Raw genomic sequence first — 13,962 nt, 5'->3', positions numbered from 1 at the left:
GAGATACTCAAACAAAAGCAAATGAAGCTGGCAGCAGTTATGGAAAGAAGAAACTCTCTAAAAGGGAGAAGCACCCGCAGATAAACTATGAAGAGTTTCAACATATCATCTTACAGTAGAATTGTGGGTGGTTGTAGTTGTTTTTTGCATTACATTGTAAGCTTTCACATGGGGGGGGCAGATTTATAAAGCTTGCATGTTGGGGATAAATTTCTCACTCACTAACTTTGTGCAGTCAGCATTCAGAGCTACTGATCATGTGTGTTACCTTTCATTGACAGATTAGCTGTTACATTTTATATTTATAGTGCAGAGAATATGTACTCAGTGCTAGATAGAGCACATGCAAGAGTTCCTAGATTCAATCCTTAGTATTCCCAGGTTTGGCTGCAATCCTGGAAAGCTACTTTCAGTCATTGTAGACTGAGATACATGGACCAATAACCTCGCTCAGTTTTCTGCGTTTAATGTCATTGTAGGAAGATTCATGTTCCACTATCACATTTGAAGTATGTCATGAGAGTGTTGCTCCCAGTGTATAGCACTAGGTTTGCCTGGTCAATGAACCCTGTTGCTCTGTACGTTAAACATTAATATGTGTATATGTTCTAAATATAGCTGTTGCAACATTGAAATATTCATACATTCAGATACTGAGTAGATCCATCAAGTTATCTTTTACAGCATTTTGAGATATAGTACACTCGCATATTTAGGTTGCTGAACTTATTCAGCAGAGCTGGCATTTTTAAATTGAGTGGGGGGGGACAAGCCCATCAGGAGGTGAAACCTTTCATCCTATATTTATTTAAATGTTCAATAAAATCATAGCTCGGTGCTGCCTTAGTCAGCTTAAGGCTTTTTTCTCTAAGGAGCTTTCCAGCTGTTAATTGGTTTAAGTATGTAATGTATTGTACAGCCAATGGTTATCCAGACTTCTGCTCACTACCCGAAAGAGACATATCCAAAGACTGAAGCAGAAAAATCCATTAAAGGGAAAATAAAGACTGGATTTGGTTAAAATCTCTACTTCAGATTAAATCCTAAATCTACAATCAGCTCCTTTTCTCCTACAATGAATGTCTCTACATCTTTCTGTAGATTGTTTGTGTTACATTTTTCTCTCTCTCTTGCACTGTTCCTTTCCCCAATTCTTCCCCTCTTTTCCTGTCTTTCTCCTTAGCATCCTGAAGTCTTATTGAGTCACCCATCCAAGCCAGTAAGTGTTATGACAAACTGGAAGGCCATAGCCAACCCCATTTGATTGTGCCGTTTCTGCATGTGTAGTCTCTTGTGTCTTTGTATTCCGTTCCCAGGAGACAGTGAAAAATTTCAAGGCTGTCATGCCTAGGTCAGACAATGGATGTGGACTTTCCTTGTTGCTTTGTTTTAGTTTTTTTATTTAATCAGCTTATAGTTCTGCTACCTTTCTGCTTCTCTGCTTAGTTGCTTTTCTAATCTGTATTTCTCAGATCCTATTTTTTATATGTCAAGTATAGGAGTGCTGTAACAAATTTGAAGGTGGTAGACGCTACTTCATTGAAGGTTTTTAAACAGAGGATCTGTCAGGGATTCTTCAGCTGTGATTCCTGCATTGCAGGGTATTGGAATAGATGACCTTTGGGGTCCTTTCCAACCCTACAATTCTATGTGTCTATATGAAATCCAAAATCCTTGGGAGTGTATATTGCAGATCAGGAAACGTAACATGAGGATGCTGGCATGCTTAATGAGCAGAGTTAAAGAAGCTATCAGGCAAGAAGAGTTCCTTCAAGAATTGGAAACCTTGCCCTAATGAAGAGAACAAAGGAACACAAACTTTGGCAAAATAAATGTGGGCAGACAGTAAGGGATGCTAAAAAATAATTTGCACAGCACAATGCTAAAAAGACTAAGATCATCAACAACAAGTTCTTTCAATATATTAGTAGCAGGAAACCATCTAGGGAGGAAGTTGGATGTCTGCTAAAGGAGGGTAAGGAGATTGCTGAGAAGCTGAATTAATTTTTTTACCTGTCCTCACAGGGTAAGATATAGGGCAGGTCCCAGTGCCTGAACTAACTTTTGCAGGAAGGGAGTCTGAGGAACTGAGGCAAATAGTGGTGATAAGAGATTAAGTTCTAGACTTAATATGCAAAAAGAAAACTGACACACTGCTGGGTCTGGAGGGCATCCACCTGAGAATTCAACTCAAATGTGAAAATGGTAATCCTATAACAAAAATATGTTGTGCCTCAGACCAGCCTTCTCCATACCTGAGGACTGGAAAGTTGCCAATGCGACACTAATTTTTAAAAAGGAATTCAAGGAGGATCCTGGAAATTACAGACCAATAGGCTTAACTTTTTTGATAGGAAAACATGTGAAAATATTGTTAAAGATAAAATAACTAAGCATATAGAAGAACAACCCTTGCTGAAGTGTAGGCAGCATGGTTTCTGCAAGGGCAAGTCTGGTTTCATAAACCTACCTTTAAGAGTGTCAGTAAGCATATAGATAGAGGTGATCCAGTTGACATAATGTACTTGGACTTTCAAAAAGCATTCAACAAGGTAACTCAACCAAGGCTTCTATGTAAATGTAACAGTCATGGAATACAATGAGAGGTCCTGTTGTGGATCAGGAACTGGTTAAGTAACAGAATAAAAGAGAGTAGGAATAAATGGACAGTTCTCTGAATGGAGTGATGTAGAAAGTGGAGCCCAGAAGAATCAGTACTGACACTTTAGGGATGAACAGTGAGGTGGCCAAGCTTGTTGACAATACTGAATTGTTCAGTTGTTAAAACAAAAAGAGATTGTGAAGAGCTCCTGAAGGACCTCTCCAAATTGAGTGGGCAGTAAAATGGCAAATGCAGTTCACTGTAAACAATGGTAGAGTGGTGTATGCCAGGGTGAAAGAAAATCTTAATTTTATATATACACTCATGGGGTCTAAACTGACAGTAACTGACCAGGAATGTGACCTTTGGATTGTCGTGGATAACTCTAAGTAGATGTTGACTCAGTGTGTGACAGCTGTGAGAAAGGCAAAGGGGAAGTAGGGGAAGACACAAGTGGGCAAGTTGATATTCATTCCCATTGAGAGCAACATTTATGCATTAAAGAAGAAAAGAATAAGAGAAGAGAAACTCTGGTGTAGATAAAATCAATTCATGGAACAACTGCTATTTTCCTCCTTGAACTTTAGATTATGGAAAGAAAATCACCCACATTTAGTTTATATTTCCCTTTTAATAGTAATAAGTAATTTGCAACAGATGTGAACAGACTTCAGGCTAGTGAAATCTACTTTGGGTTTTTTTAAATGTACAGCTTCACAGCCCTCCAGAGAAATTCCAAAGCCACTGTCCTCCACCCCAAGAGAAGTCAATAAATGCATGAGCTAGTAGCAAAAGATATGGGTTCGCATCTGTGATCAGTGATGAACGTAACTTGGTGACCTTGGGCCAGTCACTGCCAGGGCCTAGCCTCCCCAAGACAGCGATCATGTCCAAAGATAGACCTGTCCTCTAATGCCTGAAGTTTGCAACACTGGCAAGTGCCACTTCCAACTTTTTCCTGCTGTGAAAAAGTATCAAAACTCTGCTCTCCTCCCACTATCCTGCTCCACTGCATCATTTCTTAGGATCACTGGGAAGTGACAGATTGGGACAGGAGGCCTTCCTGGATTTTTTATTTTATTTTATGAGGTAGGTCATGAGTAACAGCGAAGGGTCTGGGGCTCAGTGGAGTGAGTTGCCTGACTGAGGTGTAGATTGCACATAGAGAGAAATGTTGATTAACAATAAGAAGGCAAGAAGTGGGAAAAGATGCCTGTCCCTCCCCATTAAGCCTGTGCATTTGAGATGATTCTTGGAATGTGCCCTGGTAAAGTTCCTGGCAACATCTCAGTCATTGGCACTAGATAGAGAAGCAATAAGGTAAGAGATTCCAGGGTTAGCATGTTCTTCACAAGCTGACTGGTCAGAGTTGGATACAAGATGGTGGACTAGATGGAGCTTTGGTTTGATATAACAGGACTCTTGTGTCGTGTCTTGGGAACAGAATGTTTTCTGTTACAAATGTGAATATGGATACAAAGAATAACTCTTGGGATACTTTTTTGTGCAGGCTCATGAAGCAACATTGGAGGCTAGGGCCAGTCCAGAGATGAGTGACCGATTTCAGCAATTGGAAAGAGATGTGGCTCGCTACCGGGAAGAATCCAGTAAGGCTCAAGCTGAACTGGACCGTCTGCTAGAAATCCTGAAAGAGATGGAGAATGAGAAGAATGATAAAGACAAGAAGATAGCAGAACTAGAAAGGTGAGAAGGGTATGGGAGAGAAGCCCGTTATCAGGTTTTCAACTTGTTGCCATTCAAAATAGGGCGTTGGGGGAGTTTCTAAAAGTTAGTTAAGGGTTTTTGCTCCCCCCCCCCCCTGCCTATTTCAAAAGGTATGCTGATGTTTCTGGGATCTCTTTTAAATAGTAGGAGCAAAAGTGCAATTGTAGGAAACGATGGTAGCTCAGTGAAGCTGGCTTTCATTTCATGTACTATACATGCATACTTGAACCTGACAAATTTATATGATTTACTATAGTACAAGTACCACAGATAATACTAAGCATTTTTAATATGCAACTTGATGTGAGGACTAATTCTGCCTATATGAGAACATGTTCTGCAGCCATATGAAATTAAACAAGAGAATGCCACTTAGTAGCTTTGAAACAAGATTTCCACTTCTTATATTATTATGACATATTTATTTTCACCTCTCCTTTTTCCCTGACAAAGACTCAAGGCATCTTACAGCTAAAAATGCTCTTCTTGGTAATACTTTCTTAGTAATGTGGTTTCCCCAAGCCCATCTTTTTCTGTGGAGAGAAATTAGGACTTAATATCCCCACTAGATTTGAACAGCTAGCAGTTGGGTCAGTGGAGAAGTCATGGGAACAACACCTTAGATGGAAAATGGAACAAAACTATTAGCCATTTATTAGGCTTTTAAATTTTCTCCTGAACTGCAGTCGTAAACTCTTAGTCCGTTTTAAAAGAGTGACATATAATTATTATTTACAGTTTGACCAACAGTTGCCTTGAAAGGTATAATATGGAGGTTCATTTCTTGGCGGTGCATTAACTTTTCCTCTTTTGCCGGAATGGGTTTCCTTAACATTATTTCATATGGATTCAACTGCATTTTGTCAAGTGCCAGGAAAATCACATAGATTAAGACCACCACCTGAGTAGAATTTTCCTTGGTGAATATATTAATTCTTGAAACGCAGTAGCTGCTTGGCGTTCCCTCATTGCCCAAAATTTGTTCATCTGACTTAATATTTCAATGTTGAGTTAGATGTTGAATGTGTTTAATAGTTATGGGCGGCATTTGTATAAAGAAATCTACTCAGAACTCCAGAGAATATAATTAAGAGAATTTATTGTAGGGAGAATTTGCACATCTGTAAATACTTGGTGTTACTGCTTCACATTTTTATCTTCTTTGATATGCAGAATCTACTCAAAGGTGCCAAAACAATATTCTCAATTCATTAGGAACACACAGATAATTAAGTTGCATGAAGCCTCACAGCTGGGTTACCAGTTCAAGTTTGTTACCTTGGATAGTATCTATTCCTGTTTCATTGAAACAGTAGAAGGCTTTGAAAATCAATATTCATTATTTTTCAATGAAACTTTGAACATTTCCATTAATGGTGTTCTGTTGGCCACAAGGGAAAAATATGTCATTTCCTTTATTTTTGAATTCCAAAATGTCTATTAGGACTGTTGAAATAGAATTGCAGAAGTTTTACATAATATTCTTGAAATTTAATTTGTCAGTCTTATATAGATCTCTCCCAAATTTAACTTTCTCCACCAGTATTTGATTTTGGTCCTATTTTGCATTTCTCTGTATCCTACCAATATGCATGTTTGGATGTTCCTTCAACCTCAAAATCTGTGCAGAATTCTCTATCACTGTTGAAAATATTGTTACCTTCCTTATTATAGAGGTTTAAAACCTTGGAATAATCTTTTGAGTTTTTCCTGTCATTTTTTTACATTTAAAATGTTTCTAAATCCCATCATCTTTCTTTCAACTTCTTCCAAGGTCAGTCATTATGGAGAGCTTTGTTAGTCTTCTCTCAGAATTTCTGCTGTACTATAACTGTAAATGGGTTGTTCATTTTTCTGAGTGTAACCTACAGTCTTGAAGGATGAATTCTCAATAGAGTTTATTACTCTCCAGTTGAACCTGAAGATAATATGGTTCCATTTCAAACTGGAGGAAACATGTACAGTATTTGAGATCTTCCTCTGTTACCACATTCTTCCAATCTGTAAGAGATAACAAGAAAAATCACCTTTTAAAAGCATAGTTGATTATTCTGAAACATATGTTTTTAATTTGTACAGGAGACACCACTAGATTAACTAACTGGCTGAGACACACCACATTTGTAGCATTAGCTTCCCCTGCAGCTTGTACTTATACACCTAGTACCTTACCATAGGGAAGTTGGCTGATAAAAATAGCTTTTCCTGCTGGAGCCAGACTAGCGACTGCCTCTATACCAGGGTGCCACTCCATAAATGAGAGAAAAAGAAGAAATTAGTTGATGATGTTATCAATGAGTTCTTCCACAGCTGCTTCCTACAAATAAAAGAAAATACAGTGTATGGCAAAAAGAGTGATGGAAGCACTACATTGAAAGAGTGATGAAAGACCTACATTGGCTCCCAGTACATTTCCAGGCACAATTGAAGGTGACCTGGAAACTACAACTAATCCAAAATGCAGCAGCTAGAATGGTGACTGAGACCACATAACATCGGTCTTGAAAGACCTACACTGGCTCCCAGTACGTTTCGAGCACAATTCAAAGTGTTGGTGCTGACCTTTAAAACCCTAAATGGCCTCAGCCCAGTATACCTGAAGGAGCGTCTCCACCCCATCATTCTGCCTGGACACTGAGGTCCAGCGCCGAGGGCCTTCTAGTGGTTCCCTCCCTGCGAAAAGCAAAGTTACAGGGAACCAGGCAGAGGGCCTTCTCGGTAGTGGTGCCTGCCCTGTGGAACACCTTCTTATCAGATGTCAAAGAAATAAACAGCTATCAGACTTTTAGAAGACATCTGAAGGCAGCCCTGTTTAAGGAAGCTTTAAATTTTTGATGAATCATTGTATTCTAATATTCTGCTGGAAGCTGCCCATAGTGGCTGGGGAAGTCCAGTCAGATGGGCGGGGAATAAATAATAATAATTATTATTATTTATTATACACCATGTTGTGCAATGCACTGATCACATCACCACTCAATATTGAGGGAGCCTGGCCCCCTCCTTAAGAACTTCAGGGCCCCCAAAGCCCCTGCAATCCTGCAAGTGTTCCACTATGTTCAATGGTGCTACTCCCTGTTCAATGTGTTTAGGATTGCATCATCAGAGGCTGGTTCTTAGCTCTTTTTGAACAGGTGAAAACACTTCAATAGATTAAGTTGAAAATCAAATGAAGAACGCACCCAATTTGTGAATGGCTTTGTTTTTACGCAGTTCTGTTCACGTATCAAATGTCTGGCTTTCTAGTTCCTTTTACTAATTACTTGCTCTCTTTATGTATTGTCATCCCACAATCATCTAATGTTTCATTGATGTTTCTTTTGTGTTCTCCCTCTCTGTCTTTCCTGGTTCCCTTGGGTTGTTTTGTGCCTGTGGTTTTTTGGCCATGCCTTTTCTCAGAAGGCACGCTTCGCACAGAATATGCTCCCCCTACCAGGTGTCTGTCTCTCCACCCCAGCCTGTAGGGGGTTTTGTATGGGACTTTTTAGGAAAGTGAGTTTCTTACAAGGCTATTGTTTCTTGCTGGCGGAATGCTGCTTTCTGCTAACTGGCTGCAATTTCTGCTGGGGTTTGCTGTAGTCAGTGTGTGTATGTCTGCCAATGTGCCACATTAATTGGATTTTTGCAACATTTTTAGACCCTGGAATACAACTTAGAGCACTAGTTCTGCTGGTATCATATTATCAGCATTTTTGAATGACTTGTGTTTTGACCTCCTCTTCTTTTGGTGGTTGTATTTCTGTGAATTCCTTCACTATAGCTCCATTACTTTCAGACCATTTCAGTTTCAAGCTGTTTGGCTCAATTGTGCTTTCAAACCTATATAAAACCTGTTTTGTGTGTTTTTAAATTAGAATGAGAAAACTGAAAGATAACACACAACTCTGAAACATCTTGCTTATTTATTTAAATATTTATTTAATTTGTCTTTGGAGGCACGCTGCCCCATAAGATGGTTTACGGCTCCATTTATATATATATTTTCTAGTACAGCACAATCCAACTGAACAGGAACTAAAATAAAAAATATATTTTATAGAGTTTTATTCTAATTAAAAGAATTATAGGGTTTTATTCTAATTAAAATAAAAACACATAGTCGTGATAATACCCTGTGTCTCTTCATGGGGTATGGGGTCACCACTGAGCGAGCCCTGTTAACCCAACAGCTCTTGCTGGCAGCTCAGAGAACAGGGCCTTTGATACTGATCCCTACACAAATGCAGGCACATAAGCCTGTATGAGCGTACTTTTCATTCTCTTCAGGGTGCCCATCATTCACCTTTCCTTAATAAGCTGTTTATAACTAGTTGCGGGCCCGGGTGCAAGTGAAGCCATGAGGGGTGGAGGGTGAACAGGCAGTTAAGATCTAAAATAAGACACAAGGCACCAGTGCTGGGATAAGATAAGGCCACAACTTTATTGATTACAGATTTATGCAGGTTTGGGCATAGGTATTGTATATGTATCTTGTAATCCACCAGCCTGCCTGCTGGTTTATGGATAAGAAGTAGGGTTTGGCCACTGTCGCGGGTCACCTATTCACATGCTTCATATCCAGAGACCCTCCGTCCCCCGATCACTAGTAAGGATACTAAGGCCTTTCTGCCCCTTTTGGGTATTTGGACAGGAAGCACCCCCCAGGCTCCCTTGGGGGATACCCAAACTCCTGCCCAACTGGTCTAAGAATCCAACCCTCATCCGCCACTTGAGATGGACCCAATACTGACTCTGCCCATGTAACTGTGACAAACTGCAATTGCAGCTCCAGTGATGTTCTGATCAGGGAATCCAGTGAAGACTGCCTGTCTTAAGCACACTGACTTAAATAGCCAGGGAGGGGACTGGAGGGAAGACTTTCCCCAAATAAACAGAATTTTAAAAATGCTAGTTTGAGGATTGTGTCATCTTTAAGCCATATGCTTAGCTCATATTGAAGTAGTGAAATGACCTGAAATTATTGAACTTTGCTCAAACTTTATTTAGAAATGCATCACTTCACCCTATGTACCATTTTCCTTCAATTTTGTAACACATTGTATCAAAGGTATACACTTAAAGTTTGGAGGCTGCTTCTCAATGTTGTAAGGAATGCGGGTAGCATGTGTGCTTGGAGGAAAACGTTGCTTGCAATAATGGTTGCATTATTTTGTAATTTGAGTTGCCTCATTCTAACTGATCTTGCTTGCTCAGGCCTGCTTTGTTTGGCGAAGTTGCTTGCTGTTTTGTATTTAAGTCAATTTCACTGATGTAGGTTTTTTAAAGGATGTTGTACATTTAAACAGAGTGTTTCCAAGCTGCTCTGCAATTCTAGGCATGTTCTAAATGTATAAAGCAACCAGCAGGGTTTTTGGCTAGTTGATGAACTGCCAGGTCACAAGCTTCCAGTGCCTGCTATATTTTTGTTGCCCAGTATTAAATTGGTATCAATACAAAGTCTTGTAGAAAACAAACTAGGTAATGTTTATTTTTTCTCTCTGAGGTCTTTGACATTTAACTGAATAAAGCACATCTCACCAGTCATTTCTGGCCCTGTCCTTGATGTTGGCAAATGAAAAAAGGACATTTCTACAGTGGAAAAATAAATTTGGTCGTAAATAATCTGAAGTAGACGTTTCATTGTCCTTTCCTGACTTCTATACTTTCCCTACCCCAATCCCTCTGAGATATTAGAGTAAATAGTAAGTAGCTGCAGTGTAATACTGACCCAAAATCAGTAGGTTCTAAGCTGCTAACTTTTTTTGAAACACAGCTGTTTTAAAATCTGTTTTCTTGTTGTAAATGTATCTAAAGATGACAACTTGCATTTGAAAGTTAACTTTCAGAGCAGCAGGTAACTTTTTAGCTGAATTGACTGGCATCATTAGTGGTGGTCTGTCAAGTATCAGATCCACTATGTTTCTAATCACATTTCTTTTGAAGTGGCAGTCTTCAGTTTTTAGCAATTTGTATAGTTGGTATATTTAATCCATTGAAATGACTTTGAAATGAGGCAGTGCATCGATTTGGAAAAAATGTGCATTACACCCAAATCAACCTGATGGTTTTGGATATAACCTTTTTAAAGTAGCCTTAAACTGGCTTACAGTTATATGTAGCAGGAAGCTCTTGAGTAAAACTGAGTAAGAGAGCAAATAAGAATTTAACTTTTACTCAAGACATATTTTTGCTAGTAAGTCAAAATTCTGGTGGTCACTTCTGGATCCGAATATTTGTACTGCATTCCTAGAGTACATTTAAGATAGAGCCAGTTCATAGGTTACCACGACTGTTTCTTGAACATTTATATGTTATTTAGTGATCTGTTTCTCACATGCATGATTGTCTTGGAGAGGAGGAACAGTGTATTGTTCCTGATGAGGAAGAGCATGATCTGGGTTGAATGCTTGTCCTAAATAGCCATAATTTTAGCTTGTAAAAACAACACAAAACTTTCTTTGCAACTTGCTAAATCAAGAAGATGAAGAATAATGCTGCTTTGATTCTGTCTGTCAATCTCATATTTATCAGTGAAATTGACCATAGATAACTCTGAAAACAGGGTGTTAGAATTAAAGCAAAAAAGGCAATAATGAACTCCTGAGGCCCATGGCTCTGCAGTAACCTCCAACAGGTAGTCTTTAGCATGCCTCCCAGTCCATAGTGTTGGAGGGAACTGACTAGAAGTAGCATGTTCATTATTGTTTTTTAGATTGCACCTCATTATATAGACTTAAAATATAGCTGACTTGACAGCAAGCTTGAAAATGTTCTTAGGTGTTTAAAGAGTTCATACAAAATCATAAGTAGTTCCTGGATTTTCTTAAAGTTTTATGAGCAACACATGAAGGCTTGTGGTTTATTGATTTGCTTAATTTTGGCCTTCTTGTTGAGATAAATTAAGATATTTTCTTGGAATAAATTTTAAATCTGAGAGGGAGGCAGCCTGAAGAAAGTTGTCTGATTTCCCAGAACTGTCATCTTGCTAACATCTATGTTCCAGAAAATATTCTCTCAAGCAGTAGACAGTTGCTTTCCAGTTTGATCCCTGCAAACTTTGGAGTTGTCTTTACACTATTGCTCCAAGAAAGGAAACAAAATAATCAAAAAGAAGGCATTTTCTGAAGCACTCCTTATGTGTTGAATGGTGTAATCTAATTGGGTGGTTTGAACCGCCCTGAGACCTTTGGGTATAGGGCAGCATAGAAATTGAATAAATAAAAAATTGTAAATAATTCTTTTTGTTGCTGGGAAGTTTACCAGAATGGAGGATTTTGGTTGAAAAAGCCTTGCCTTTCTTTCTTGTCTTGCTTTCTGATGCTGTGCTGCTCCTTTGTCACTTTTCTCGATGTCTTAACTTTGGAGTGTATCATCATTAACCTTTTCTCTAACTTTCTCTTTCACATTTCCTACCCTGGATTTGCTGCTTGGTTCAGCCTCACTTCAAGGTCAGTATATATTAATTTAAGAATTTTATTAGAGAGGTACATCTACAGCTGAGTTACAGATAGGTAGCCGTGTTGGTCGGCCATAGTCAAAACAAAAAAATTCCTTCCAGTAGCACCTTAAAGACCAACTAAGTTAGTTCTTGGTATGAGCTTTCGTGTGCATGCACACTTCTTCAGATACACTGAAACAGAAGTTTCCAGACCCTTCTATATAGTGAGAAGGTGGGGAGGGGTATTACTCAGAAGGGTGGTGGGAATGGGTGATTGGCAGATAGCTGTGATGAGCCTGTTGACGACTCTTAACGACAGGCTCATCATGCACACGAAAGCTCATACCAAGAACTAACTTAGTTGGTCTTTAAGGTGCTACTGGAAGGAATTTTTTTGTTTTATCTACAGCTGAGGTAGTGAAACACTGAAACCCAATTTTCTTCTCTAGAAGATGGGATCAGAAATATCTTACTCTATATAGGAGAGCTGGACTACAGAGTAGTTTATAGCACAAAACTTGGATATGCTGGCAGTAGTTACTGTTGTTTGTTCAGACATTAGCAAATTCTTATCAAAATGATGAGCAGGGGAGAGTGGGACAGTCAGCACATTGGCTGGCTTCGTCCAGTCCTGCGCTGAGTATCTGCATTGTGGTCTCTGTGTCACCTCATCCAAATTCAGATTCTCCATCTTCTGCCTGGTGAGGGAGAGGCCAATGAGGCGTGAGTACATTGTATCAACAGTGGCTATGGGCCATCTTGAATCCATACTGTCTGTGTGTTGCCACATCTTTCAAGAATTCACTTGTTCTACACCTTATTGATTTATCTGTGTGCACGGGCAGACATTTTGACCTGACATTAAAACTTTAGTCAATTTTATCATTTTGAGCCAGTACCTGAAAATAAGAGAGTCCTGAGTGGTACTTCTCTTTGTAATAGGAAAATCAGTTGAATGGCCTACTATTGGAAGACCCAGGAGCTTTGGTCGTGCGTCTTAATCATTGTGTGTGTTTTATGTCTTTGATGAGAAGTTTTAAATCTGCCCTATACTTACGGGTTGTGGCTGTTTGCAAAATAATCCCATTGGATGAGAGTAATAAATTAGCTGATCAGTACACATATTTTTCAAATAAGGATTGTATGGGACATTGTTTTCAATGCTTATGCAAATATAGATGGCTGCTTTGAGGGGGAAGTATACCATTTAGAGGCTAGTTTTGAACTTGTGCATATTTGTTTTATGTATGTTTGAAAACTTGCAAAATTTTGAGTTTGTGGGATGCATTTCTAATTTAGGATATTATGGTGTGCTGTGCTGTTGTCAGAAAGAGCACTCTGGTTGTTATGCCAAAGTTACACATGTTTCTTTTTTGGAAGTTGCAAGAATAATCAAAAGGAAGTTATTAAAGTTCCAAAAATATTTGTATAACCAAACTTACAACAAAAGCCTGTGTTGAGCTATTGATCAGCATCCCCACTGGTAATAACTCCACTTACCCATATATAGAGGAGGATAAACTTGGGAAGCAAGAATAACAGTAACACTACCTGATTTCATCGCCTCTAGTGGGAGAAAAATTAAAAACACATTGTTACAGTAATTCATATCCTGAGTGTGCCATAGAACCCCAGAAAATTTAGCATGTGGCTTTATTAATGCCATATGGGGGAAGATGGTGAAACATGGAAGACAGGGCTGGCAAATCCCAGTGTTCTTCTAGCCAGGTATGTTTCCAGTCAGGTCTGAAATAGTTTGGAGCAAAAGACCATAAAGGATAATTAAAAAAAAAAAAAATCCAAGCAAAACAGTGCTTTAATTTCTAGTTGGGTAAGAAGCCAGCAGGAAAGAGATCTTATCGCATTTCACCAGCTAGACATGAGCAATACTGAACATATGTTCGCCCTAAAGGCATGTGCCAGAAGTTTGCAATGAAATGGTATAATTGTCAAAGAGTTTTATAAAAAAGGAAATGGTGTAAAGGCTCTAATTTTAAAAGTCATCTCTATTCTCCAGAGAAAAAATGTTCAGCTGGTTTTTCTAAGTACAAATAGTTGCAGTTTCTAAGTCTGAAATGCATATAGCAGAATTAGAGTAACTTATTATATCTTAAGGACAGCTACTGTACTGGCCTACTGATAATCAGCACATTTGAAAGCCAAAGTCCTTTTAAATATTTTGATTTTTTGTTCATATTGCAGAAATGGTCTCAGTGCA

At 38.8% G+C, this 13,962-nt stretch overlaps 1 protein-coding gene across 26 annotated transcripts in view; it reads left to right on the top strand.

Annotated features, from left to right (window-relative positions):
• The window catches only part of ERC1 (ELKS/RAB6-interacting/CAST family member 1), a 168,809-nt gene that overhangs the window by 55,255 nt on the left and 99,592 nt on the right, over positions 1-13,962 (top strand). For 14 of the 26 annotated variants that reach the window (XR_014555565.1, XR_014555566.1, XM_083700024.1 and 11 more), the window contains one exon: positions 4,113-4,306. Coding sequence is in view for 23 of the 26 variants with exons in the window: in XM_083700024.1 (XP_083556150.1) it covers positions 4,113-4,306 (194 nt within the window). In the remaining 3 variants the exon portion in view is untranslated. Of the gene's footprint in view, positions 1-1,183; positions 1,220-4,112; positions 4,307-13,962 lie in introns of all 26 variants that reach the window. The other 12 variants (XR_014555567.1, XM_083700044.1, XM_083700023.1 and 9 more) reach the window with 1 other exon arrangement.

The sequence above is a fragment of the Podarcis gaigeae genome (genome assembly GCF_964106915.1).
Source record: "Podarcis gaigeae genome assembly, chromosome: 10".
Taxonomy (NCBI): Eukaryota; Metazoa; Chordata; class Lepidosauria; order Squamata; family Lacertidae; genus Podarcis; species Podarcis gaigeae.
This window is presented reverse-complemented; position numbering and strand designations above follow the sequence as displayed.